This window comes from Anabas testudineus, chromosome 2 (genome assembly GCF_900324465.2).
Source record: "Anabas testudineus chromosome 2, fAnaTes1.2, whole genome shotgun sequence".
In the NCBI taxonomy this organism is placed as follows: Eukaryota; Metazoa; Chordata; class Actinopteri; order Anabantiformes; family Anabantidae; genus Anabas; species Anabas testudineus.
Window position 1 is genome coordinate 28,473,672 of NC_046611.1, and position 27,353 is coordinate 28,501,024.

Here is a 27,353-nt window from a genome sequence, read left to right on the forward strand (position 1 = left end):
TAGTCTGTTCTAAAAATGTTGGCATCATTTCATTTTCTTCTCAATGATACTATGAGAAGTATTTTTTTATCTTCTTTCCAGTTTCCCAGCAGCCAGGAAGTATGCAAGGCTTTGGGGTTAACGGGATGGCAGGTGGTGAGCCAGGGGTTACCATGACACACCCGGTGTACCCAGCACAGTCTGGCTCTGCCCATATGATAATGAGCTCCTATCCACCACCTCCATCCTACTGCAACCACCCACCACCACCCTACGAACAAATATTTCAGAACAGAGACAAGAAGTAACAACAACGAGATGGAACTTGACAAGAACGGGTGAAAGAAGAAAGGACGCAGTTAGAGAATAAATGAACAGGAGATTTAGATGAAGAAGACTAAATTCTGCCAACATTACTGTTTTTGGATGTAGGACTTGGAAAACACACAATCCACCGTCTTTTAGAAAAGACCAGAAGAGGCACAGTAACCCCAATCTAGACGCACAAGCACACATTCCTCCACACACTCACACACATACACTGCTTCATCTTTAGTAGTTCATTTACTTTAGGATTTTGTGGCTCTACATGTACAGTGACCGTGAGGATGGACCTTAAACTGATGATGGACAACATGGAACATGGGTTCTACTATTAGCAGGCACTGGCTCATTCTCCCGTTGGCAGTGAAGATGGCCTATATGCCATGTAGTATGACATTTGGTACGCTGCTGCATACGAATGACATGTTGTGCATGTTCTACCACTACCTGCTTCTGTCACTTGAGTCACTTTTCAGAGATGAGGCTGAGTTGGGAGTGTTACTGCATTATTTGAACATTACCCTCCACCCACTGTATTCAGTAAATTAGAATCAGCACAAATAGTGGATTCACCTGTGGGGGCAGTGAATCCACGAGAATATTTTGCCTTGAGAACAACTTGAATCTGTGAATGTGCGGGCCGTGTAACAGCACTGGCCTGGAGCTGGTACGCGGACGAGCTCCAAATAGAAGCAGACTAACTCTATCTCTGGTTATTAGCTGTGTTGCACCATTCGCTTTCATTTATCACCCTCTGTTGGGGAACTCGGTTTCCAGACAGTTATGAGACACCGTCGATGGTACTTGTAAGTCTTTAGAGTTAACTGTGCTAAGGTTTAGTCTTGTTAGCTGAACATCGTAGCCAGCTGGACTAACTGGCCAAGATGTTAGCTGTTAGCTTGCCTCCTTCAGTTGTTGACCAACTAGCCTAGCTATTATGACCATCAAGTTCTTCTTGATTCTGTTAAAGTCGTTATGTCCCCTGAAGTGTCCACTCCTGCATGGACCATAGGCCGACACTATGTAAAAATATTTAGCCTGAGAAAACAGCAGAGTAAGTTGCCATAAATAAATACCGATGTTTGAGGAGGAGTGGATGCTCTGCTCTTTGAACTGGATGTTGGCGTACAGACTGATTGTGCAGTGTAGAAGCTGCTGCTGCTGATTTAACAGTTGTTCTGAAGCACTGAGTGTTATTTGCCAAGAGCACGTTCCTCTAAAGACGTTAACGTTAGCTAACCGCTGCTGTGCACTTTGCTCATTCTCCATGCATGTTCAGTGGAAACCCAGTGCGGGAGAATGCGTTGCTTGAGACTTTTAGCCACTTCCTGTTTTCATGGTTATTGACTTCACTCGACTGCGTTCGAGCTCATGTTTGTCTCCTTCAGATTTGTGTTAAGACGTACACTTTCCTTCATGTTGCTGCTACAAACATCTAAAAACTATGAAAAGGTAAACTACTATGGATGACTAGCATAAAGTTGTTATGCTAACACAGTTTCTGCTCAGGTAAATCAAACCTTATCGCAGCACAAACTGATTTTTCATGTTGATTAATACAAGTATTTGGTGAAAAACCCAGGAAATTCTGAGGACTTGTGTAGATTCACTCACAACTTATTTGATGGTGCACCTATTTACATGTAGGCTGCTCCTTCATAAGTAAACTCATCTTATATTTATCTTAAATATTTAATCATACACACACCTATTGCGCAAGTGTGCTGTGACTGTGAACGTACTGTCACCTCTGCTCAATGGTGGAGTTCAGTATGACGGTCAAGACCAAGAGCTACACACACACACACACACACACAAGCACCTTTGATCGTTGGTTTGAATTCATTGAGTGTCTCAGTGTGGTTCTCCTCTCACACTGTCTGCTGAATGGAAAGTAGCTAAATGCTGTCAGCAGGAGGTCGTTCCCTTCAGTAACAAAGAGGAACGATGACGCCTGAGCTCCACATCCACGGTCGGTCATCACTCGCTGCTCTAGCATCACACAGTACACGGCTGTGTTAAGGATGAATTCAGATTTGGCACATATAGGTTTTAAATGTCATCTACAATTATTTTGTAGATGCCCTGATACAGGACTGTGGCTCTTTTCACAGATCTACTTAAAAAATGTGTTTTGAGGAAAATGTTGAAAATACACAGTTTGCAGATGGTAACTCTAGAAAAACAAACAGCTACCTATAAAAATTAACAATAAGATTAATAACTTGCTTTTTGTTTGTTTGTTTGTTTGTTTGTTTTGGATAGAATAGTCTCCATTAACACAATTATGTACTTTGTGAACTTCCCAGTTTTGTTTTGTCTTTTGATTTAAGACTTAAAATAAGAGATTGATGCATGTTTAAACCTTTCGTATCTGTTTATCATTTGGTAAATGTGAAGCTGCCACCAACAGCTGGTTAGCTTAGCTTAGCATAGAGACAGTAAACTGTCAACAAAGCTTGCCTTGATCTTTCTAAAGGTAAAATAAATTATGGGTATGTTCGGAGCATACTAAAAGTACAGTGCAGCACCCTATTGTGGTATTGCTGCAGTATACCTCCCAGCCACCGGTGGCAGCGCAGAACCAAACGAGGACGCAGTCCTGCGCCTTCTTTAACTTGACATCACACTGTCCTGTATGAATCAACTGAAATAACAACTAAATGTCTCATTACAACCGATTCAGATTAAAAGCGTCCCCTAGTCAAGCACTAAATATGAATCACATTGTGCCACTATAACACAGTGAAGCAACCACTTACACCGACATGTCCAATCCTGATCGTGTGCTTAGACACACACATTTGTATTGCTTGGGTTTAGAAACCATGAGACATCATGGGAATTGTAAAAAGTGAGTTTAGTTTTAGTTTGTACAGAGTGATGTGTGCTATTTTGCTGAATGACTGCTCCAGTGAAGTAATTTGAATTCTCTTTTGAACGTTTGTGCTGCAAAAATACCTAGATGATGATGATTGTGATGATGTGGTAGTTTTCAAGAGGTAGCCGAGCTCTTTCTGTAGCATAGTTTTGCCTTCACAGCCATCCCATCGATACACTCCCTCAACAAGCACCAACTACTGAATACACAATGGGCATCATGTGAGCATCTCAGCACCCACAAAACCATTTGAGGCACATTATGCATCATGTGGACTTGTAGACTCGTGTTGTATATTACACGTGGTGGTGGTAATGGAATTTGCAGGCTGCTTCATAGTTAAAATGAAAAAATCAGCTCTCAACAGGACTCAACAGACACGTTTCTACAATTTATTTTATTTTATTTTTTATGCGTTGTAATATTAAAAGTGGTAATCCTTCACAAGGCCCAAATTTGATTCCAGCTTGTGCGTCTTCAAAGATAAACATGTTCCCACTGGTTGTTGGTACAGTATGTCCTAAAAGGGAAGAATTGACACGACGAGTTGCTAAATATGGAAGCCCAATGATGCCACAAGGAAAAAATGTTTTTTTTTTAATTTAAAGACTATAATTAAACAAATTACTGACACACACCCATTTGCTGATCAGGAATATATATTTTTCTTATTCAGTCTTGAGTGAATCTCTTTTTTTTTTCATTCCCATTCGTGGTATACTTTAAAAAGAATCTCATTCTGTCACCTGTAAAATCACGTGGATTTGGAAAACAAGAAAAGCCTGTGTACACTTGGCACTACGTGGACAATTAAGTTGATAATTTATGAACATTTTCACTTTGAAAAATAAATATTGTTGTGAACTTTTGGAGAAGAGGTTTCAGATTAGAAGAACGCCTGTAATCCACACACTTACGTCGAGCGCATGGGAGGCCACTTTAGAAACCGTTCTGACCCCAGTCTGGTTTCTGGGCTCCAGGAAGCCAGGTAAGCAGAATGAGACTGGCGCTCTTGAAGCAACAAAGTCTCATTTGGCCTCAGCCTGTTCGGTCATTCACAGCACAATATTAGAAAAGCTACTCCGTTTAATCACGTCAAACTATGCAACAGATTATGGAACTGAACTGAAGCATCTCAACTCCTCTGTCTCTGCTGTTTTTGTCATCTCCTTGTTAACGTCTCTTCTTTCCATCTGCTTTGAGGATTTCAACACAAATACCATTATATATTGTGAAATTTGTAAATAAACGTCACTTCTGATAAAATGTGGTACTGACTGGGGGATTTACTTGATGTTTGTTTACCACACTGATGCTGTATGATAAAGGTAATTGACTGAATTTTATTTTAGGTTGTCAAGTCATCACATTCACAGGTTAGGATCAATACATGTCTGAAAAGAACATAGAAGTACAGAATTACTGTACTGAACCTCATGAAAACCAGTTCATCCATTAATTTAGCTGCATAGTGGTTCTTAATATGGGTTTTTTCATATGTTTAGGATCATTATTCTGCTGAATGAGGTCATGTCATCAGTCAGGACCTCTGAAGCTTTTGGCTGAATCCTCTAGATTCCTCCCATTGTTCAGTGTGTTTGTTCCATAACTAACACAACCACCATCATTTTTGTGGTTACATAAAAAAACACTTTTACTTAATGTAAAAAATAAATGTTTTACCCTTTAATCATTTTTTTAAAGGTTGTTTTATTCTTTCTTCACTCCACACAACTTTGATGATGAGCTCTACAGTTTATTTCAGACCTTTCTGTAAACTGTAACTTGGAGGCTTTAAGGATTCTTGTGGTAAACCCTCTGGAAGGAAACATGCACGTTTACACCCTGGAGAACATTCTTCTACATTTTTTTTTCCACCATGCAAATTATTTTACACTCATGTAGAAGGCCCTTGCTTCTTGTTTTCTAACTTTCCTTACATTTACTGCTCATACCGCATTAACTCCGCAACAATCTAAATGTCAACTCCTAACAATAATATCATAAATAATAAAAAAATAAAACAAGCAGTACACAAGCTCTTTTCTTTTTTATTTCCAATAATGTTAAGCTTTGTATGAATTCTCTTCTTAATTCTTTGTAAGCACTGACTGAGACAAAAAGCATGAAGAACTATTAAAACATGTTACTGCTTTTGCTGCGCTGTCGCTGAAGCGCAGGAGTTTCATGAGGAGAAAATAAAACACATTTACACATTGACATAGATTAGACAGAGGGCAAATCAAACACACAAACAAGGACACGGGTATCTCCACTAATATCCACAGTCCTGACTGCAGAGGCCACGACGCAAATCACCACTGAACACATTGAAAAGCACCAGTGAACCTGGGGTCACAGATGGACACATTATTATTTTTATATGTGACATTATCCTCATGCAGTGACATTCATGGCAAGATTTCTGCAAGAGGTTTAGGCATTTATGGGCATTCATGTGCTGTCGGAAGTCTTTGATACACTGTACAGGTATCATTTCATTTCAGCTCAGAGCACGATGACCAAACTTAATTCAGGGACGTGCGACGCTTTGCATAAAAGTGATATGTGGAGCCCTCACTGGACTTAAAATAAAATAAATAAATAAACATTAGGAAAGTAATAACCAATCCATCACTAGTTTTTAGTTTAAGAAATAAACAAAAAACTCAAATACACATCAAATGTAACCTTAGTTTGACAGCTGATCAAATCATGGCTGCTACTAAAATACACGCAGCTACCACCAAAATCAGAAAATAATGCTTTACATAATGTTGGGAAAGTGGCAATGCTATTCAATTTGGCAAAACTGGTCCAAGTTTTATTAATATACTAATATATTTGAATCCACACTTTTTCTTCCTACTGCAAAGCAGCTGACCTTTAGTTTAGCAGCTCCTTGGATTTATTAAGTACTGTATATCAGCAAGTGGTAAGACTGCACGCATTCAATGACACATTTAGTTGTTTTTAATCAAAGCCAAAGCTCCCTCATTGCTTATAGAGAGTATCTACTGTACAGTAGTAAATCTGGGGGGTCAACTAAAAATGACCCATTCAGTTTAATTAAACTACAGATGTGTAGGTATCAGGTTTGCAGTCTGATAATCTAGACCAGATCATGGACTTCACCTGTATGTTTGCTTCAATGTCGCGACAGAAGTCTGACTTTATTAGTGTTTATTGTGGTAATAGTTACAGGTTACCGTGGGGACTGATGTGAGGGATAGATGGGAAAGAAAGCAGGGTGAGCACATGTCGTAGAGGGAACAATTTAAGGCCAGTACCTGTACATCACGTGACAAATGTGTTTTCCTTTCTTCCCTAAACGATTTAAGCCACACACTAATACTGTACTGGAGTTTTACAACTTTGATACTGAACTGAAAGCCAACACGTGTTGCAAGCTAATGAGCAGCTGTAGTAGCAGAAATGCCATCAATGCAAACTTTTTTTCTGATAGTGACAAATGTAAAAACCTTTTCAGCACAGTGCACAGTATTTTCAATCCATTAGACACTTGTCACATTGTGGGGGAAAAAAATCCTCTATTTTTACATTTACCACCAAGTTAACTGCCTTTGTAACTTCCTACCTACCTAACTAGCTTCTCCATAAGAATCTCTCCCTAAGTGGAACCTAACAACACTATGGGACCTGCCAGATGGTAAATGGACCAAGAGTTTAAACAGCTAATGTCATGGACACAGACTTACAGTGAGAAGCAAACAAAGCTTGGTATCAATGTTCTTAAGCTGCACAATAAGACATTCATTATCTTACCTTCCACAAAAGAAAAAGCTCATTCAAAGTTCAACTGTAAAGCTGATATACAGAGCACGGATGCAGCTCTGACTTCTTAAAAAAATGAAACCAGAGAGAGGCAAAGAATCTTTCCCCCACTATGTGACAAGTACCTGGAGGACTGCAACAGCACATCTACAAATACAGGAAGGGGAAAGCACTACATTTAAAGGTTATGAGGCACCATGGGCCAAATACAGTGAGCGTGCAGAGGCAATGAACAACCGAAAACAGCTTTAGTTCACACACAAACACATTCACACGCACCATCCTTCTTGGCCTAGGTGCTTGGATCTTAAAGGCAGAGGGCTTAGAGAGTGTCCCTCTGTGTAAATGTCAGCTGGCAAGAAACTGAAGGGGTCATGAGTTTCATGTCTTGACCCTGACATCATACACTGCAGGAGGACACTCACCTCCGAGATGAACAACCCACAATACTTTGAAATATTTGAATATTTCTGTTCCTCCAACAGGCTCCACAGCTTGTAGGTGACCATTAACACCGTTTAACTTGTACTTTTGGATATTTTTTAACTTTCAAAAAACAAACCGCAGGTTTGCTTCAATAAACACTGATCAGTGGCAGCCACTCTGCTCCAGCCCGATCTTCAGAGAAATCAGTCACCGTTCACTCATGAGCAAGGTTGACAGACGCACGTCATCGTCCAGAGTTCCAGTGAAGACTCAAGTTAGTTTGTAAAACAGTTCATCCACACCCTCCTTCATCATCCTCAGTCCCATCAGTTGGCAAGTCAAAGCTCAAAGGCAGGGAAACCGGATGCTTCAGGGTTTGCCATCTCAGAAAGATAGTGGATGGCTCCCGCCATACCTGGAGAGAAGAAACACATCCATTACTGACAGCCACACATGAATCGCTTCCTACTCAGGAGGAAATTTAAAATAATAATAATAATAATAATAATAATAATTCTTATTAGTTGGAGAATCATTGAATCATCTATAGAAATGGTATTAGACGTCCCTATTTTAAAATCTATCTTTACCTCTAGTGGAAAGACGACATCTGAAAACTGAAAACGCCGCCAGATGATGTCATCATGTCATATAACACTCTTGACTTAGATGAAGATCAGATCACATTTTATGACATATTAATGCAGAAAACCATGAAATTCCAAAAGTTTCACATACTATTTCTTACCACAGTATACATGTATATGTACTATTTCTAAATAAAATACATTAGTCAGCAGTCTGCTCCTGTCCAGTCACAAATATGTTTTTAGCAGACCTACCCATTTTTTTTGTTAATTCCGAAACACAGATATATTTAAGTAGTATTTAAGTATGTGCGCAGAAATTTCAGCTCTACGCTACTGCAAATAATACCAATCATCTTTTACATCTTCTTTAAGAACCGAGCCTAAACAGTCTGCTCTGATTGGACAGTCTGAATTAAAAAGATTAACTTTGACAGACTCAGACTGAAGAATGAGCCTCTGATGGTGAAGTGTGAACGAAGCAGCTGATGAAAGCGCTGTGCTTAAATATGTTTCAGTCTTTTTATTTTCTATTTCGAGGGTATGAGAGCTACTTGGTAAAGAAAGGAAATAGAGGTATTTTGAACTCCCATGAGCTAGGGCGAGTTTAAAAGCTGTGATTAGACCTCGGGCTTTGTGCAGTCAGTGCTTCATTTCTTCTCAGAGGAGCTTTTTCGGCTGTGCTGCCAGCTGTGTCCTTAATTCTTCCATTAGAGCTAAGTGAAAGGCCACTCTAACTTCGCACAAACATGACTATTCGCTATGCTGTGTAATTGGCATTTTATGGCAGAAGAGGAAGCAGCAGACTGTTTGCAACTCAAATAGCAGGCATGCTATTACACAGATTTTAAAATATAGGAATCTATGCAAGAAAGAAACGCGTCACAGCAGCTATTAGTCCAACAGGTAAACAATTGACTGCAATAAAAACATATAGTAGTAGTTGGTACCTTCAAAAAGAGAGTAGGGTCTGTCTGGGATGCGACAGCCATGGGTGCCGTAGTCCAAACACCACTCAGAAAACTAAAAGGAGAGTACCAGCATGTTAATAGACACTCATCAGTTTGTGTTTAGGACGCGTATCTTGTGGAGTCCTGATGCTAAACAGTGGTTCTACTGCACCACATGACCTCACCAAAGATCCCAAAGCAAAGAGGACAAATGTATTTAAATCATTAAGGAAAAAGTCCTGAAGATGTTAAGTCTCCTCACAACACTGACATGCAGCACAGTACTGCTTTCATTCTACCCACTGTAATATTACTCTTATTAATGTTCATCTCACCAAAACACTGCAAAACTCGTTTGTTTATCATTGTTCCTAACGCTAAGCGACACCAGCATCAGCTCTTAATACTGTCACTCCTGTGAAAAGTGCTAGATTAAAGGATCAGTTATGTATTAGGAACATCCCCAGTGTGCTTAAGATTGATCAAATCATGCCAGATATCACCTCTCCTCCCAATCACTGTGAAGACCAGAGGATGCTAATTAAAACCTGGTACGCTGCAGTTTACATGCATGTCTGTCCAGATCCATGTTCTCATCAGTTCATCCAGAGGGTAATGAAATACCCTCCAGCCAGTTCAGACATATTGCATTAACAACAACGTGATGCATGTGAGGTCACAGTGACATTGAGCTTTTGTGGTCAAAGATCAATCAGTTCATCCTTGACTCCAAGAGAGTGTTCGTACCAAATTTTAAGAAATTCTCCCAAAGTGATGTATAGAAAACCTGAGAACATGATGCGTCCAGACACAGCTGGTATAGAAACGGTTGGGATATTTATTTATTCTAATCATGTTTAAGTCCCTTTTTGTCTCTCTTTGACTCTTTTTCTGACCTTGCAGGCACGATACAAGTATTTCTTGTCTTGGGTGAGCTTGTAAAGGGACAGGAAGGCATAGCCGTTGCCAGCTGTGCCGTGGCAGACCCCGTAGCCTTTCCTCAGCAGGCCCCTCTGCCAGATCACCTCAGCACATTCTGCAGCCTCCTTTAGGTACTTCTCCTCTTTAAACACCTGGGAAGAAACAGATGAGGGCAAAAAAACAGGGACAAATAAGTAGTTTACAACAAACACCCTTGTACATGTTGACTGACATCAGTCTTTTGAAAATTCTGAAAGTTGAGACATGATTTGCGGAAAAGTTTAGATTATGTCTTGTGTGATCTGTTGAAAACAAAGTTTCTGTATAATGTGAGATTCTCGATAAACAAAAAGAACCTCATCCTGTAATAGTCAGATAATACAGTACTGACATGGACAAAAATGTTGGTACTCTTCTGCTAAAGAAAGAAAGAAAAAAAACACACGTTGGTCACTGAAATAACTTAAAACTGACAAAAGTAATAAATTAAAAATGACTGAAAATTAACTCATGAAAATCAGACATTGTTTTTGAGTTAACTAATAAAAACTGGCCTGTACAAAAATTTCTGTAACTCTAAATGAGACTTCTGCACCTGTCGACAGGTATTTTGGTCCAGTCCCAAGGAGGAAACTGCTTCAGCTGCCTCGATCTGCAAGATGCCTACTGCAGTCTGCATGTTTCAGCTCTTTCCTATTGAACACAGATGTTCAATAGGATTTAGATCACTTCAGAATAGTCCAATGATTTGTTCTGAGCCATTTTGGATGTTTTAGCTGTGTTTTAGTTCATTATGCTGTTGAAGCACTATAACCTGTGACAAAGACCAAGCTTTCTGGCACTGGGCAGCACGTTTTGCTCCAGAATGCCTTAAAAGTCTTGAGATTTTGTACCCTGCAAAGATTTAAGACACCCTGTGCCAGATGGAGCAAAGCAGCCCCAGAACATAACCAAGCCTCCTCCATGTTTCACAGTAGGTACAGTTCCAGTTTTGTCTCATTTGTCCAAAGGACATTCTCCGAGAAGCTTTGTGGTTTGGCAATATGCATTTTTAATGATACGTTTTCATCAGTGGAGTCCTCCTCGGTCGTCTTCTATTAAGTCCACTTTGGCTTAAACAGTGACTGATGGTGTGATGTGACTCCGATGTACCTTGACCTTGGACTTCACCTCTAATCTCTTTGAAAGTTGTTCTTGGCTCTTTAGTCACCATTCGTATTATCTGTCTCTTCAATTTGTCATCAACTGTCCTCTTGCGGTCACATCCAAGGAGGTTGTCTATAATCCCATTGACCTTAAACTTGTGAGTAATATGTGCAACTGTAGTCAGACAGACATCAATCTGCTTGGAGATGGTCTTACAGCCTTAACCTTTAACACATTTTCATTTCTAATCTTCTGACAACAACTCTCTCTTTAGTCTTCTGTGGTCCATGTTCAGTGTGGGACACACCATCATACCAAACAGCACACTGACCACTTTTCACCCTTTAAATATGCAGATTTACTGATTACAAGTTTGAGGATGTATGTGAAGCTAATTACAGGACACGCGTTAGTTTAACATCTTTTCTAGGGGTACCGTCATTTTTGTCCAGGCCAGTTTCATTAGTTTGTTTTTTAAAAAAACTTCCTGTTAAACCACAACTCAACAAGTAATGTCTGATTTTCATTGTCTGAGTTAATTTTTTAGTAAATTTGTATTTACTTTAGATTTTCTCTCTTTAACAGAAGGGTACCAACAATTCTGTCCATGTGTGTAAATATCAGCTATAAAACACCAGCATCAGCCCAAAGCAGCCACTACTAACATTACACCTTTACTAAGCTATCCAATGTACAAACCATCTTCCTGACAGGCTGGCTGCTGTGCTGGACCTTTCCCTGGAGAATGGACGATAGTTGAGCTCACATAATAGACTCAATGTTCCCACATGCCCAGATCTCATTAGTTGGTAATAAATCTAGTCCGTAGCGATGCGTCTACATTTCATAACAAAGCTGACAGATGACATACGAGACATGTATCAGACAAACTGAGACACAGTGTGAGCGTAGTGGAAGCCTGGCAGTTTGTGTGATTAGATGTGATTATATTAGCCAACCTCCTGCAGCACTGTGAGCTCCCCAACGGCTTCAAACAGGAAGCGGTGCTTTTAAAAAGCATGAAGCGGGTGTGTAAAGCAGAGGAAAGTAAAGTGAAAGTTCATTTCTCTCCCTACTAGCCCCACCTTTCACATGTAACATAGAAACCTCTGTTCATGTAATGTTGGTTGGAGAAAAACAGAGTTTCATCAATCCACATACACGGCGTTCTAATTTTCTGAATGGATCTTTAAATCAGTTATAGCAGTGTTAATGATGGAGCCACTGTTGTCAACATGGTCCACTTTGTGCCACTACCTAGGACACACATGGCGACTATTATAGAGAGTGTTTGGAGAGTGTACATCCAATCTCACTAACAGCATCTCCATATGCTACAGGTTGCTGTGCTCCACCTACTCCAACATGGAAGAGATGCTTAGAAAAGTCTAAAGCCTAACTAACATCCTGCCGTTTATTGTGCCCGTGTTTGTTCACTGCTGGTGAAGAGCGGTGGAATTCATGGAACACAGCTGCCACTGAAATGAGCTGCTGAATTGAGTGGTTTCTATGGCCACAGTGAGCTGTGATGGCGAGCTGGGAACAGTCTAACTATCTGAGGCAGTGGTAACAAGTCGCTGATTGAATACACCTTTAAAGTTCTTATGAATCAGGCACTTGCACTTCCTGGAAGACTGAGCTGATGTTATTCTGCGCTAATGAGCGTAACTGAAAAATGCAATCACAGACCACACTGGCCTTCACATTAATAATGACCTGGTGATGGGACCTTTGAGGTGAGACAATTTATCTTTAGATGTATGTTGATAAGCTCTGTGTTGCATAGCAACAGGAGTGATGAAGCACTCCTTACAGGCTTGGACATTTTCCTGTATTAGCAGTAATGCTCGTAGCTTCTCTGTGTGCAAGAGACAATCACTCAATTATAGTAACAGATTTCCATTAGCATCACTCAGTGAAAAATGATTTTAGGAATATGTTCATGTTTTCTGATAATGACTACATCACACAGTAATTACCACAGTGTCAAATGGGAGGCTGTATGCAAACAGCTTCAGGCTGACCTGAAATGTTCCACTGACTAACTACACGCAGCCACTGAAATGCTCCTCCTGCAACAACAAATGGCAGATTTGTTGTGTGTTCGGCTCATAGTGAGACAGTGATAAGCAATCGTGTCTCCCATTGTGCTTTGTTCTCCGTGTGGAGCCAAAGAGTCTCGGTATTAATGAGAGGCATGAGAACTCCAGAATAGCAGCGCATTAGCTGTCAAGTGGCTCCCTACTGTAATTGCCAAGAAAAGAAGAAATTAACCTACAATGCATTACTGCATTATGTTTGTGTGTGTGTGCAGAGACTCATACTCACAAGTTCCCTAATGTTAAGTTAATGTGTGTGTGTTTGATACATTAACCTCTTTAACAGCTGCTGCTTTAAAATGTCACCAAACTACACATTTCTATGTATATGTAACACAATATACTGTCCATACAGTGTAGAGCCACAAGGGGCCAGTGTTGTCCATGTATTGTAGATGGTGGCTTCATGAGGTAATAGCTTTAATGGCTGGTCAGTTCAGATGTCCTTGTGATCAGTCTCACCTTATGAGCCATGATGAGCATGTGGATGACGCCAGGTGCTCCATGGCACCAGTGAACCAGACGGTCACTCTCGTTGCTCAGTGATGATGGAAAGTTCCCAGAGCGAAATCTCTTGTGGCGGATGTAGTCGATGCTGGGGCGTACCAGCTCTGACAGGATGTCTGGATGGACCTTTGCTCCTGGCTGAAGACATTAGATAGAAATTGAGCTTATTTTAATTTCTGCCATGTTTTGATGAAGCAACACGTTTCATCCATGTAACATGTGAAGGTGCTGAAATGGTCTACGATAGACCAGAGCAGACGTTCACAGCCTTGGTGTTTCACCAGCTGTTCTGAGATGTAAAAAAAAGGAGCCCAGTGGGGCCCGAAACTGGAACACAGCTCAGCCGCACCCAGAGGACATTCCCTCTACTCTTCTGTGGCTAATTAGGCAAGAAGAAAAACAATATAAACAAGGGGAGTGAAATACTCTGTGTGGAGAAATGTACAGTAAAGGTGCAAAAAACAATGACAAAAGTGAAATCATACTGTTAATGTGTTTTCTATTTTGTGGTATCTTGCACCTGTCACTGTCACAGGTCACTGTCTAAAACTAATTTAAGCATTAGCAACAGGCACAGTATGTAGCCATATACTGTATATAAAGTCTGTGTATGTAACATACAGTAAAGTTTATTTTTTACTATTCAGTCAACTGTGTTTTAGTGTCGAAGTCCTCCTGTTGGCTGGCGTGTACAGAACCAATACAAGCAGGGAGAGGACATGCAAACTCCACACAGAAATCTTTTGAGCCCAGTACCCTAAAATACAATATGCATTTTTTGACAAATGTCAAATTCATATGATTTATGTTTGGTTACATATTTAACCATTTCATGTATCATTTAACCATTTAAAAATACATTTTTCAAGCTTTATTATCAGAAACACTGAAGCAGCATTTCAAAATGACTGTACGCTGTAATGGTGATTACTAACACTAAACAACAAAAGGACAACACAAAGCAGATGCTTTAACTGTTCTAAATGGACTCCCCCACAGACTGATGCATGAATGAATTATTCATTTCCATCAAGGAGCAGTTCAGTGTGTTAATGACAAAACCAATGAACCAGAACAGAGACACAGCACACAGTATTAACCTCTGTAGCCTGTTTCCAATGAAAACATCAAAACACACCCAACACCCAAAAACCCAAGTGGCACTATTGTGCTACTTAAGGAAATGTCACTGTATAATATTAAATTAGTAAAGTTTACTGCAGATGTCCGACACTAAACAAACACAGATCCAAAGTGAATAAAGTGAACAGGATTAATAATTTAGATAAATGATGTATTCCACCTATTTTTCTCTTTCTCCGTGTCTCACTAAAGAACTGACTTAGCAAAGCAGCCAACAGCACTTATGTGATGTCTGGCTGTAGGAGTTAGCAGCTCCACTGGCCCTCATCCCAGGACAATAAGACCCTCCAAGACACTACACTATCATTAAGGCACTGACCAACTGATTAATGTTTCTTGCTGCATTTTGTTAGCACAGCTCCACCAGTCAAAATGTTGCTCTCATGCCAAATAATGAAGTCGAATCACTGGCTAATTTAAGACCGTAAGAAGTTTAGCATCTAACCATCAATACATCCTCAATCCATTATGACAACAGTATCATGAAGAAAATGGCGTAACATTTGGCGGAACACGATTATCCTCACTGCACCAGGCTTTATGGGAAATGTGGTTTCTTATCCAGCAAAAGCATCAATTCAAATGGGATTCATATTACACCATGGCAATATAGAAAAAAAATTAACTAACAAAAAGAACACACTTAAGTTGCGCAGCAAAGACAATGTTTGTACACACACCACAACCCTCCACCAACTGATCTCACATCCTCCCTTACCTGCATGAGCATGTAGTAGATGCCAGCCATGCCGTGGGCAGCGCCGATGTACTGCTTCTTGTGCCATTCGTAGAGAAGAGGGCAGCGATCCGTCTTCTTCTGCTCGGCTGACATGTTCTTCCCCGATTCCACGATGGCTGTCACCACCTGGAGAAGGGAGAAAATGACGTGTCTGAATTTATCAGAATATCAGTGCTTTTCATTTCTTCTGGGAACTGAATGTGGTCTGTGTTGACATTGTGTAATGATATATTGTGAAGTTAGAGAGACAACATTTCCACAACAGTGGAACAGTTAAACTGGAACTACGACAAATGTAACAGATTCAGAGTGGCAGAGCAATGTCAGGAAACACATGTTTCATTAAAATGGCTAGTTAATAGTAAATACAAATACATTGAATAAAACAAGGTAACCAAGAAGTCCTGTCCTTGCTCAGGCTTCACTCTGTAAATCCAGAATGTTTGTAACAGCATCAGCTGGAGTGAGCCAGTCCTCACATACAGATGCACATGTAGCTGAAAGAGTTACAGAGTAATCTTAAAGGGTTGGACATTCATTAGTCCACTCCACAGTCAGACATATTGTCTATAGATGGAGATGAACTGGTACTGCAGCTACAACGCAGAATGTTCAATGAGGTGAAGGAGAACCGTAGAGTAAAAACTACAGACATTTAGCTAAATTGTTACAATTACAATTCATATGGCTCAATGCATGTAAATGAAAATCACTTTTATATTGTTCATTTGTAATGAATATTTGATTACTCATCATTAATGTGGCTGATGATCACTTTGAATTTGCTCATCGTGTGCACCTGAACAGCCAGTACCAGCAGAGATGGAGTAAGCTGCTGAGTATCAACCATACTGTGGAACATAAACCCTCTACCACGCAGTCCGGTTTCTTAAGAAATCCATCTATATGCTACCAAACAGCTTTGCCTGCTATAATTGGGAAGTGTTCCATTCTTGCAGAGACATGATGAAGATATCTTGTGTCAGAAAATCTTTCCAGCCTTTAGTGTGTGACATTGCAATAATAATGTGAATATTGTAACAAAACAAATTAAATCCATTAAGTTAATGTTTGCAGATGTGTGTATGGACATTTTACCACTTTGAAATAGATTAAACAACATTTTTAGGAGGCTGTGTTGTCGATGACTCATCTAATTGGCTGTGTATGCATTTGTGTTTTCCTATGTAGAGATTTGATTCAATTCTAAATGGCTGTTTAAGAACCACATAATGGTTTTCTGTTTGGCCGATGGTTGGATTTAACACTCATATCAGGGCTGTGCTGAAGATTTTTTACAAGCTATACTGGCTGTACTGGTTACACTATATAACATATACAATATGTGTATATGTGTGTGGGTGTGTGTGGGTGTGGGTGTGGGTGTAGGGGCTGGGGGTTTTGAGTCAGCAGTTTATGGTGTCCCCATGCAAGATGGAGAGAGTTCTGCAACAACAGCAATACCTCCCCCATGACAGAGGAGATTTACAGCCAGCTTGTTAATTCACACATCCCTTCACTCCTATACATCTATACTCAACTATACGGCCATTCCTGCATCTGCCTGCCTCCCTTTTTCTTAAAAGCAGGAAATGTAACTTAATTCAGGTGGCAAACTGTTCTGTTTACTGCAGTTTCATTACCGTAAACTTATCAAAGCCTTTGGGGTGTAGCACAGAGAAAACTGGACAGCACGGCCTAGAAAATTCCATTTATTCCTTTGCATCTGGAGTGGGTTTCAGTGTCAAGACAAAATCTGAAACTCTGATATCTAAAACTGATGGAACGACAGGAACACAGAGGCTCAGGGTCTCAGTGCTGTCAATTTATGCTGATGTAAGCAATGGCTGCAGGTTGGCATGCAGCCTGCTGGTTTGTAACCAGCAACATATACAGTAGTTTCAAAGTATATTCAGCACCTCAGTTGAGCTTTGTCACTTCTACAAATGCTTCTTATACAAAAGGCAACATTCTGATCAGAGTCTGTCTGACCGAGAGTATCGTTGTATGTGCTGAGAAATGTCATTGCATTAATTAAACAACATATAATTCAACATTTCATTTACTAATTTAACAAACATAACAAACAGAGTAGTAGTCCTGTATTAATCCTGTATTATTAATTAATAATAACCTGAATTTCCCTTCAGGGATTAATAAAGTCTATTTTATCTTATCTTAATCCGTCTGTAAGCAGGTGGACAAACACTGCAAGCTGTCAGAAGACAAGTGCTGATAACCAGACTGAGCAGAACCCTATCAATAATAGGCTAAAAAGACAGACGGACACACCTCAGAGAGAAGAGGAGGGATCGCATCAACTACAAAAAAATTTCACATCAAGAAGAAAAAGTCTCTCAAAACCAAGATAAGAGAAAAGAACAAAATCTTCTCTAAACTGCTCCCTGGAGCAAAGCCACTGTTTGGTGAAACAGACTGCAGCGTGTGCTGGTGACAGGTATACGAGCGTAATTGATGGTGAAATGAAGTGCGGTGCAGTGCTACAGCTTCAACATGTTTATTATTTCATTAGTCATAATAATACCTCAAGCTGAAACTTCTGAAGGCAGCATTAGCACCATGGACCCACTGCTGCTGCCTTCTCTCTCAGTCCTTCTGTCCAATGCGTACCCGTGTGTGTGTGTGTGTGTGTGTGTGTGTGTGTGTGTGTGTGTGTGTGTGTGTGTACAGCTTTTCCTTGGCACTTTAACAAATGTGACAGCTGGTCCTGCAGTTTCTGCACAGAGTGTGTACTTAGGCAAATATTCAAAATATGTGTGAATATTAAGCGAGTGTGGAGAGATTTTAACTCGTGTGTTTGTGTGTATGAGTCCTCTGCTTTGGTACTACCACTACCACTGTTGTCTCTTGTCTCTGTTCAATGACAGCAGCCTTACAGATAAAAAATGTGATCTGAAGATGCTCTTTGAACACATTTACCTAATTTATCTGAATGAAAATGGTCTAAACAGCAAAAGATGATGAGTCGTACTAAAACTGTATTACTATGTAAGTACTTAAGTATTAAGATCTCAGTTTGCACACTCACATAACAGACCTACCTAACCTAGTTCCTGTAGATTAATACATGGAACAAACAACAACCATGTTTTCTATTTTTTATGTAGGATGCAGGATTAATGTTGGCTATCACACCATTTAATGAGTTATTCACTGAAAAGAAAATAATGATAAGAATTCAGTTTATATGATTTCCAAGCTGCTTGTCTCAAGCTAAGCCAGGTGAGCGGTATTTCAGAAAACGAGAGAGTGACTGAGCTCCTGAATAATCAGCTGCTCTGCAGTGGAGACCACAGGTAGCTGTACTAATGCCAAGTGAAGGAGAAGGCAGCAGTGTTCAAACCGAGTTTGGGAATGACAGGTGGATTTACTTAAGAGACTGAATCTGTTGTATAACGTTGGAGCAGAGTGCCAGGGACACGCCAGCATAAACAGGTAAACAGTGTCTTTGCTGCGGACTTTTATTTAATTATATTTAATTTAATTATAATGTGTGGTGAGTGAGGTTTTCCACAACATAAGAACTAAAGCTAGCACCGAGCAGTTTTTACAGGTTCAACCGTAAATATTTAAGAAATAAAAAGCATGCAGGTCCTAATCTCACCTTTGTAATGGTGGCCTCATCCACCGTGTCGGCTCCAATCTCTTTGTTAATGTAGAGCAGAGCATAAAGGTAGCCGGCCCGGCCGTACAGCAGCTCATCTGGCATCTCAGAGTCAGGACTCAGAACTGAGCGCTGTAGCTGGAGAAGTCTGACAGAAAAACAGCGGCTCTTAATAGTAGTTCAAATATCGCTGATATTTCCGTATCAGACATGAATATGCAGGAGAAACATGAATGCCAAATCATCACAGCACATTCTGTACTTTACTGCAACATTCACGGTTTGAGTTTGGCTGTGAACCAATGTTGCACGTCATAACCTCTTCTCTCTCATACCCTCATGTTTCCTGCCTGTCTGCCTCCCATATTAACTTATATACAGCAGCAAAAGAAAGTATGTGAACCTTTTGGAATTTCACATACCTGCAGTCTTCTGATCTGATCTGACCATAAAAAGCTCACAGTGCGAATGGAAAATGTATGTGAACCTTTAAAAAAAGGAACTCTAAAAAGCTAACTGGGCTGACGTGTTAGCATAAGTTAAGAACATTTCAAACTACTTTGACTGACAAAAACCATTCTTAACTGAAACATAACTTTTTGAGTTTGCTCCGCACAAGATGAATACACTTATGTGAGTCATACCTCAATCAAAAGAAGCTTTCAGAGGATCTATGATCAAGAATTACTGATTTACATAAAGCTGGAAAGGGTGACAAAGTGATGTCAGTGACTTTAGAAATTCACCAGTCTACAGTTAAACAATCTACAAATGGAGACACTTGACTGTGGCTACTCTAACAAGAAGTTAGGCCAGGAACAAGGACAGAACAAACACTCATTAAACCTGAATGACAGACAAAGATCTGAAGGCATCATTAAAACTGGCGAACATCTGTGTTCATGAGTCTACAGTAGGTAAAACTTTAAACAAGCAGGGTGTCTATACATCTGTACACCCAATAACATCCAGATACTTACCTAGAAAGACAGTCTTTACTGTCAGCAGTGTTGTTGAGCTTGTGGTGGACCACGGCACCCACTGCCAGCGGCCCTGCATCACCACACAGGAATGTCACCTTGCGTCCATTCAGGATCCTCATGGACCTCTTCACATAGTCCAGTGCTCTCTGCAGGTGGGAGGCCTCTTGGGTCACCCGGTGCAGCTGCACGTACAGCAAGGCAATACCTGTGATGGAGAGAGAACATATACACTAACACTGTGGAGTGGCTGTTCACTGAGGATCAGCTCTAGTCTTAGGTGTGTTACAGTTAATGCTGCTGGCGACAGACCTGTCCAGCCAGTGTACGCTGAGAAATCATGGGGGTCAGCGGTCTTCAGGCCCTCCTCCATCTGCTGGAGCAGATCTTTGATCTTATTCTGGACCTTCTTGTGAAACGATGCACTAACCTAAGGAGCAGAGGGCACATTTATAAACGAAGCATTGCCTTACAAATCATTACATCGCCTGTCGACCCGTTTTCTTAAGTCTTACATTACATACTTGTCAACTTGAGCAGAAACTGGCGACTGACAACTAACAAACCAAATAATGACTAAAGTAAATGATCAATCAGGAAAATAAACATTTGTTGGAGCTGTAACATGTTAATATTAATAATATAATATTAATGAGAATCTCAACCTATCACCAATATTATCATTCGTTTTATGTACTTATATATATTAAAATAATTTCATATGTTAATAGTATTTTTACATTTTATTATTATTATTATTATTATTATTTCTGTAAAAACTGACCAACTATTAATTCAAGAGGAAAGTTGTTTTGCCTTGTTACAGTTGCTCTCAATTCAGACAGAAGGAAAATGTAAATCAAAAACTCTTGATCATAGATCCTCTGAAAGCTCCTTCTGGCGAGGCATGGCTCACATGAGCGTATTCTGCTCATGTGGCACAAACTCAAAAAGTTGAAGTCGAAGTAGCTTTAGTCCACACCTCCAAACTACGTTTAGTAACTTGTGCTAACATTGGTACTGTGAGGTTTTTTTATGGTTCTGATATAGAGAGGGGAGTGACAGAACTCCCACATTTTCTGAAATTCATCACCAGCTCCTTTGTTTTACCATTATTAAGGCTGAGATGGTCGAGTCCACACAAGTCCACAAAGTGTCCACCACTCCCTGGGACTTTGTGACCTCTCCACCTTGAATACATCCTACAACTGCAGAGTTATCAGAGAACAGGACTCTGATTTGTACCTGAAGTCAGATGTATACATGGTGAAGAGGAATGGAGACAGAACTTTCCCCTGTGGAGCACCTGTGCTACAGACCACAGTGTCAGACACACAGTTCTGCAGTCAGACGTACTGGGACGGCGAGGTAGTCCATGATCCATGAAATTAGGCTGAATGGTGTTAAATGCACCGGAGAAGTCAAAAAACATAGTCCACACTAAGCCCAGAGCCTTGTCCAGGTAGGTGTAGGTGCAGATGTATAACAGCGTCCTTCACTCCAAACTGGAGGGGATCAAGTGAGGGTTTGACCAGAGGTCGGAGGGACTCCAGGATCAGCCTCTCAAAAGCCTTCATAATGTGTGGGGTCAGAGCCACTGGTCAGTATGATGCCACATGCAGTGGAGGTGTTAGTGGATGGAGGAATTTGAACAAGTCATGCAGCCACGTCCAGTCACCTCACATTGCCCATAATCAGAGAGCGGAGATGCAGCTTAAATCTTTTCACTTTCTTCTTCATATCACTCTTCTCTGTTCTTTATTTTCACCTCAACGTTTTCTGCCTCCCCTGTATCCACTTGCTGTCCCCCTTTTGACCTGGAACATTTAAAGTCCCGAACAACGCAGGCTGTCCTCAGTACGATGAGCTGATCCCAAGTGTAAAGAAGGGATGGCTCAATGGTGATGGAGCAGCAAGTAAAAATGAAGAACAACATGATCTGAGAAGGTATAACTTAATTTCCTAAACTGGTTAATCAACTACACGAACAGAATTAGACAAAAGAAAATAAATTAAAGAAGAATGCCTCACTAGGAATAGACCTACTGGAACAGGCTGCTGCACGGCTTACGTACTCTGATGGCTCCAAATGATTTTTTTCCATCGACATAATTTAAGCAGACCAGCGAGCTGCAGGTCTACATCTGCTTTGCTAATTCCATAAGTCATAAAACACCTAAAAGTGTGTGTTTTCCTTTATATACTAGCAGAAGTTGAAGGCCTAATCATTTCTCAGATATCAGTCAGCAGGTCATAATCCAAACTCATCATTAGGATTCACTGCAAGAAACACATTATGTTAATAGAGTTATTTTCCACCAGGCACCATTTCAACTTTACACACTTAACAGCGTAGGTCAGACCAGGCTTCAAAGGTGGGTTTAATCGTAGATAAAGAGTTAATTATTTCTCTACAGACTGTTCAGTTAGTGTAGAGTGTATGACTGTATTAAAAGAAAGGCTTGGGAGCCTAAATGAATGCAGCTACAGAGATTTCAGTGAGTGTCTCTCACTAACCACTTCCACAAACAAACAAATGGGAGCCTGGAACTGCACAAGGAACGCAGGAACTATTTGACTATTTCAACCCAGGGTCCATTTACTCCACTATCATGATAAATTAGAAGGAACCTCTTAGAGAATATGTTTATCAGCTGCCAGCCAGGCCTGTGCCAACTGTTTTTCACAAACGGATACATGTCTGCATCTGAATTCACCATTTTACTTATGCATGATGGACTATGAGGAATATAGAGGATTGTATATGACAATTATCATTAATGATCAATTCACAAAAATCTAAGAAAAGCAGCCTCACAATTGCTACATTTGGTGCACGTTATAAGTTTTTATTACCTAAAACTGCCATTATTGTATAAATTTTTGATCAATTACTAATAAACTGACTAATAAAATGCACACCCTGGCAAAAAAACAGCTAACCCCGTACAGTACAGTTCTTGTGGAACAGACAACCTTTTAGGGTAGCTTAGCCAGAGTGTGCCCCCTGTCCTCCAGGATTATGACCAAGCCTGTTTGTTCTCTCTGTTCTGACTCACTGCTGTGGTCATCTGTGGATGAAGGGATCGATGGTAGAGGAAAGAACAAAGCAGAGACAAACAGGACTGGTTCACAAGAATAAATGTTACTGTTTAGTGTAACAATAGGGTGTTCAGAAGAGCCAAGGGGGAGAATAGCTACCAGACTGGAAGCCTAAAGCTCGGCCTGCAGCCCCTACATGACACAGTACTACACACAATTTATAACGCTTCACTGGCTGCTTGAAGTATTTGGGTTTATCTTGTACACACATATACTGTACACAGTACCAGTTAAAGTGCTGTTTAACATGCATGTTTGTCCAGATTCATATTCTAATCAGTTCATCCATGAGTCCACATTGACCTTGACCATCTAAATTTAAACAGCTCATCACAAAGTCCAAAGTGAAAATTGTGGGAAATTACTTCAAAGTGTTCCTTCTTATTTTGTCGGACAACCTGAAAATATAACCCATTCATCTGTTTGAATACAAATGCATGTAAGTAAACAGACGTCCTAATAAAGGCTCATCTGGTAGAAAAGTCAAAAATGTATCCTTGCCATTCATTCATCAGTCATCATGGAGATCTCCGTGTGCCTTTATATTATGGATACTGTTCTTTCCAGATGCAGAAAAGGAAGAAGTGGCTTCTAGCGTCTTATTACAATCTCATTATGTAAAACAACACAACTCAGCTGTCGTGTAGACTGTCCCTCTCTCCTCTGTTAGTGGTCATCACTCTGAACTAAATCAGTGTTCTTACTTTTTTTTTTTTTTGTGACCCCCTTTTCTCTCATCACCATGCTCTATTATTTTCCTGTCCTCTGTCACTGATCTTGATGAAGGCCCAGCTCTTAATACTGGTTTGATAAGGTTTCCATTACTCAGTGAATATCTGACGTTGGCTCCAGCGCTGTTTGTGCTGCATCTATGATCACACCTTACAGTCTTTGCTGGCATCAGGGATTCTCTAAACTATATACATTGCTCTTATTTTTTGTCTTTTTCTCCTTCAGTAGCAGTAGTCATCACGTTATTTGCTTATGTGGCTCCCAGTGCAAAAATATTTTTCCATCTTTTGCAGACAAAGTATGCAGCACGTGAACTAGGTCTAAAACAACACACGGACATATTCGATTACAGAGAACTATAAAAATAGTGCCCTGTAAAACTCAGATGATGGCACATTACTACACCAGCACAACTACGATGCACAATCATCTTACAGCAAATGGTCCGGGGGTTCTTCAACCTCAAAATGATGAGAAAACAGCTAAAGTATTTATTACAGTGAGTTTTGTAGGAAGTTATGAGAGAAATGTTTTTCCTCTTAGTTTTTTTTTTTTTTCTTTGTGTCTACATTTCAAACAAGAAGTCAATGGAAGACTCCCCGGAGCAGATGCTAATGGCCTGTACTGCAGCATCACTTTCAATAGCATTTGCAAGTTGTAATCATTAACACTGTGCTGTACACAGGACAGTGCAGAGTGCAGGTCTTCTGCACTTTAGAAACGGTCAGACCCCAAAAGGCAGCACTTTAAATATGATGCACAACACCCACTAATGGGCAACCAGAAAGTGAGTGAATGAGCTTCTCAGTATATTTTCCTGCTTGTAATTTTAGAGAGTTGTTATGGGTGTGTCGCTTTGTGCATCTGAGACACAGTCTGGGAAATCCAGCCCAAAGATTTAGGTGTATAAACCTTATGTAGCACCAAAACACAACACAGCTGTTTTCAAGACTCAAACATAAGACGTTTTTTTATTTTTTCACTGCAGAGATTTATCTTTGATTGTGACGAGCTCAAGGTAAACAGCTGAAACACGGCGTTCACGTTAATAAAGGCTCACTTGGTCACTTTGCATTGCAGATAACATTAAGCAGATAACATTGCATTATGAGGACTGGATACCTGATAGAAACATGGAACCCGTTCAGTCCACCAAAAGTTCCTGAGTGGAGCACTGTCCAAAAAGAGAGACAGGAAATACAATAATCCTGCAGCTCTACTTGATATAAGACACTGGATGAGGTGAGTTCACATGGTTTGTGATACTCAGAAAAGGTTTTTCCCCTTTGGCAACGATTCTCTATTTATAAGACTCTTTTTGGGCCATTGTGCGTCACGTGATCAAGGCGGAAGTAGCAGTACCACCGCTGACCACTTCACTGACCAGGGATGATCCTGGAGGACTGGATGAGGACTGGATGAGGACTGGATCAGGACTGGATCAGAACCAGCTCTGCACATGATTAGAAAACCAGCGTTTGACTTGTGCAGTCATGAAGTAATGATGATGCCTAGTTTAATATCTAGTTCGGTGACACTTCAAACATAAGTACATATACATCCACTCAAACATATTTGAGTGATGACGGACGCTATTAAATTAAATTAAATTAAATTAAATTAAATTAAGTTCAGGTCAGTCAATTGATCCTCAGCTGTGAGACTCAACTAATGTCGAGCAAATCGCCAGAAGTTTATCTCTGTATGTGATAAACTTCTCCTAAATGCAGTAGCCACCATAATACACCAAACATTACAGATAGATATGAAATACCTACTAAATAATCCAATCACTCACGACGCTGGAGACAATTTTAGCAGCTACGACACAACTTAAAGTCCGGGCCAGGCTGCGGCTAGCTTCTGTTAGCACGTCGGACATTATGTTTTAAAAGTGCTGCCAGAGAGAAACAGCTCACCTTTCCTTCGGCATCAAACGGGTCACGGTAATCTACGTCAGCTCCGGAGTTGGAGGTGAGGGCTCCCTGGTCCCAGTCGGGGAACGGGTTCTGGAAACAGCGCTCCTCCATCTCTGCCTCCGGAGACGAGATGAGCTTCAGCCGCCTGGACACAGTGTCTCCCATCGCTACGGCGGCTCGGCAGGGATAAAAAGCTCCGACAGCCTGAGACGGTGAGCGACAGAGGAGCGAATTAATTTAAGTTTAAAACACACAGAGTGAGAATTAAATAGATATGAAATAAGAAAAGATGCATTTATAGGAGCTGAACAGAGCTGAACGTTTCAATGAATTACAAGTTTAAATGAAATGTCAATGATGGCTTAAACAGAGAAGAGCTATTAATGTGGTAATAATAATAATAATAATAAGTAATAGTAATATAAATGAAATACAAACTAGCGGACAGTTTTATAGTAACAGACTTCTCATTCAGTAGCCGGGTTGATTGCCTGCACTGTTTGATAGGTTTTCTATATCGATGTTAGCCAGAAAACAAATAATTAAATAAAGAAATTATGAGTCATTTATTTCAGCAGCACATTATTTTGGTTGTAGTTAATAAATCGGACTAAAGGCTGAGTTTTTAATTAGGAAATCAGTAAAGACACAGTTTGATGCTCTGAAACTTTCAAATAAATCCTAATAAAACAAATGACCGCCGTTTGATCATTATTGAGACATTAAGTGAAGACATTAAACTTTAGCTGATAAATGTCACCTTGAGTAGGTTAAGCTTCCCATCCAGGCCGCAGTAATGGTTCATTTATGAAATAAAAAAAAATAGCTGAATTTCCTTTGTTTTGGTGGCAAATATAAAATAAAATGTGAAAGTCGGGTGTAAACAATAAAATGCGGATCATAAGGGGAAACTGAGACACTGTGTCTACTCTGTGTTCCCTGTTAAATCCATCTTTGTTGGCTGCAACACTGCAGGTAATGACAAGTGGAGCCGGAGTGGGGCTTACCACAGGGCAATATGATGAGCAGGCTCTGCGATCAGCGGTCCGCACGGTCCCCGGTCTGTGTGCTCGGTCCTGCTCGGTGGTTGCTGCAGCCTCCAGCAGCGTCGCTCCGCATCCCAGGCTCCAGTCGCTGCTGTTTCCCGGTCAGAGGAAAGTAGCAGCCGCAGTCAGAGCGTGCAGGCGGCACAAGCAGCCATGTGTCACCGCATCAGCTCGCTGCTCCGCGTCTCTCCCTCTTCTTCAGGCTCCCCGCTCCTCTCTGCGCGCACCGATCCATCAGAGTGCTGCTGATGCTGTTTGGCAAATCAGAACCCACGTCCCCCCCCCCACCACCACACAAAGCCCGTACGCTATGTACGGACAGTCAGGGACGCGGGGGGTGTGTGTGTGCCAAACCCCTCTCGAACCCAGCCTCCTCCGCCGGAACCCGCCTGCACTAAGCGGCACTGGTCAGTACGCACCGGTCCGGTCCAGGCAGATGACTCCAAATGTGA

The 27,353-nt window shown here is 40.6% G+C and overlaps 2 protein-coding genes across 3 annotated transcripts in view; one reads left to right on the forward strand and one right to left on the reverse strand.

Annotated features, from left to right (window-relative positions):
* vopp1 (VOPP1 WW domain binding protein) overlaps positions 1-7,040 on the forward strand; it is a 21,247-nt gene extending 14,207 nt beyond the window's left edge. The window contains exon 5 of the mRNA XM_026362424.1: positions 82-7,040. Coding sequence (XP_026218209.1) covers positions 82-287 — 206 coding nt within the window. The 3' untranslated portion in view covers positions 288-7,040. The remainder of the gene's footprint in view (positions 1-81) is intronic.
* Positions 5,218-27,144, reverse strand: lancl2 (LanC lantibiotic synthetase component C-like 2 (bacterial)). Of its 2 annotated transcripts, XM_026362422.1 has the most exons (11): positions 25,856-26,017; positions 25,321-25,389; positions 25,059-25,110; positions 20,415-20,532; positions 20,103-20,310; positions 19,123-19,270; positions 15,477-15,623; positions 13,571-13,753; positions 9,839-10,015; positions 8,943-9,015; positions 5,218-7,820 (listed from the first exon to the last, which is right to left on the reverse strand). In XM_026362422.1, exons 1-11 carry the CDS (start codon positions 25,867-25,869, stop codon positions 7,744-7,746), a joined length of 1,266 nt encoding a protein of 421 aa, XP_026218207.1. In that variant the 5' UTR covers positions 25,870-26,017; the 3' UTR covers positions 5,218-7,743. The 2 variants fall into 2 exon arrangements, with proteins under 2 accessions (XP_026218207.1, XP_026218206.1); XM_026362421.1 differs by lacking the exons at positions 25,059-25,110; positions 25,321-25,389 and adding an exon at positions 26,863-27,144 and having other exon boundaries at positions 25,856-26,059.
* Between the last annotated feature and the right edge of the window lie 209 nt (positions 27,145-27,353).

Coding starts and splice junctions, on each gene's coding strand:
- lancl2 (XM_026362421.1), bottom strand. CDS start 26,020: ATGGGAGACACTGTGTCCAGGCGGCTGAAGCTCATCTCGTCTCCGGAG. Junction 20,533..25,855: donor CGTTTGATGCCGAAGGAAAG/GTGAGCTGTTTC, acceptor TCTGCTCCTTAG/GTTAGTGCATCGTTTCACAA. Junction 20,311..20,414: donor AGCGTACACTGGCTGGACAG/GTCTGTCGCCAG, acceptor TCTCCATCACAG/GTATTGCCTTGCTGTACGTG.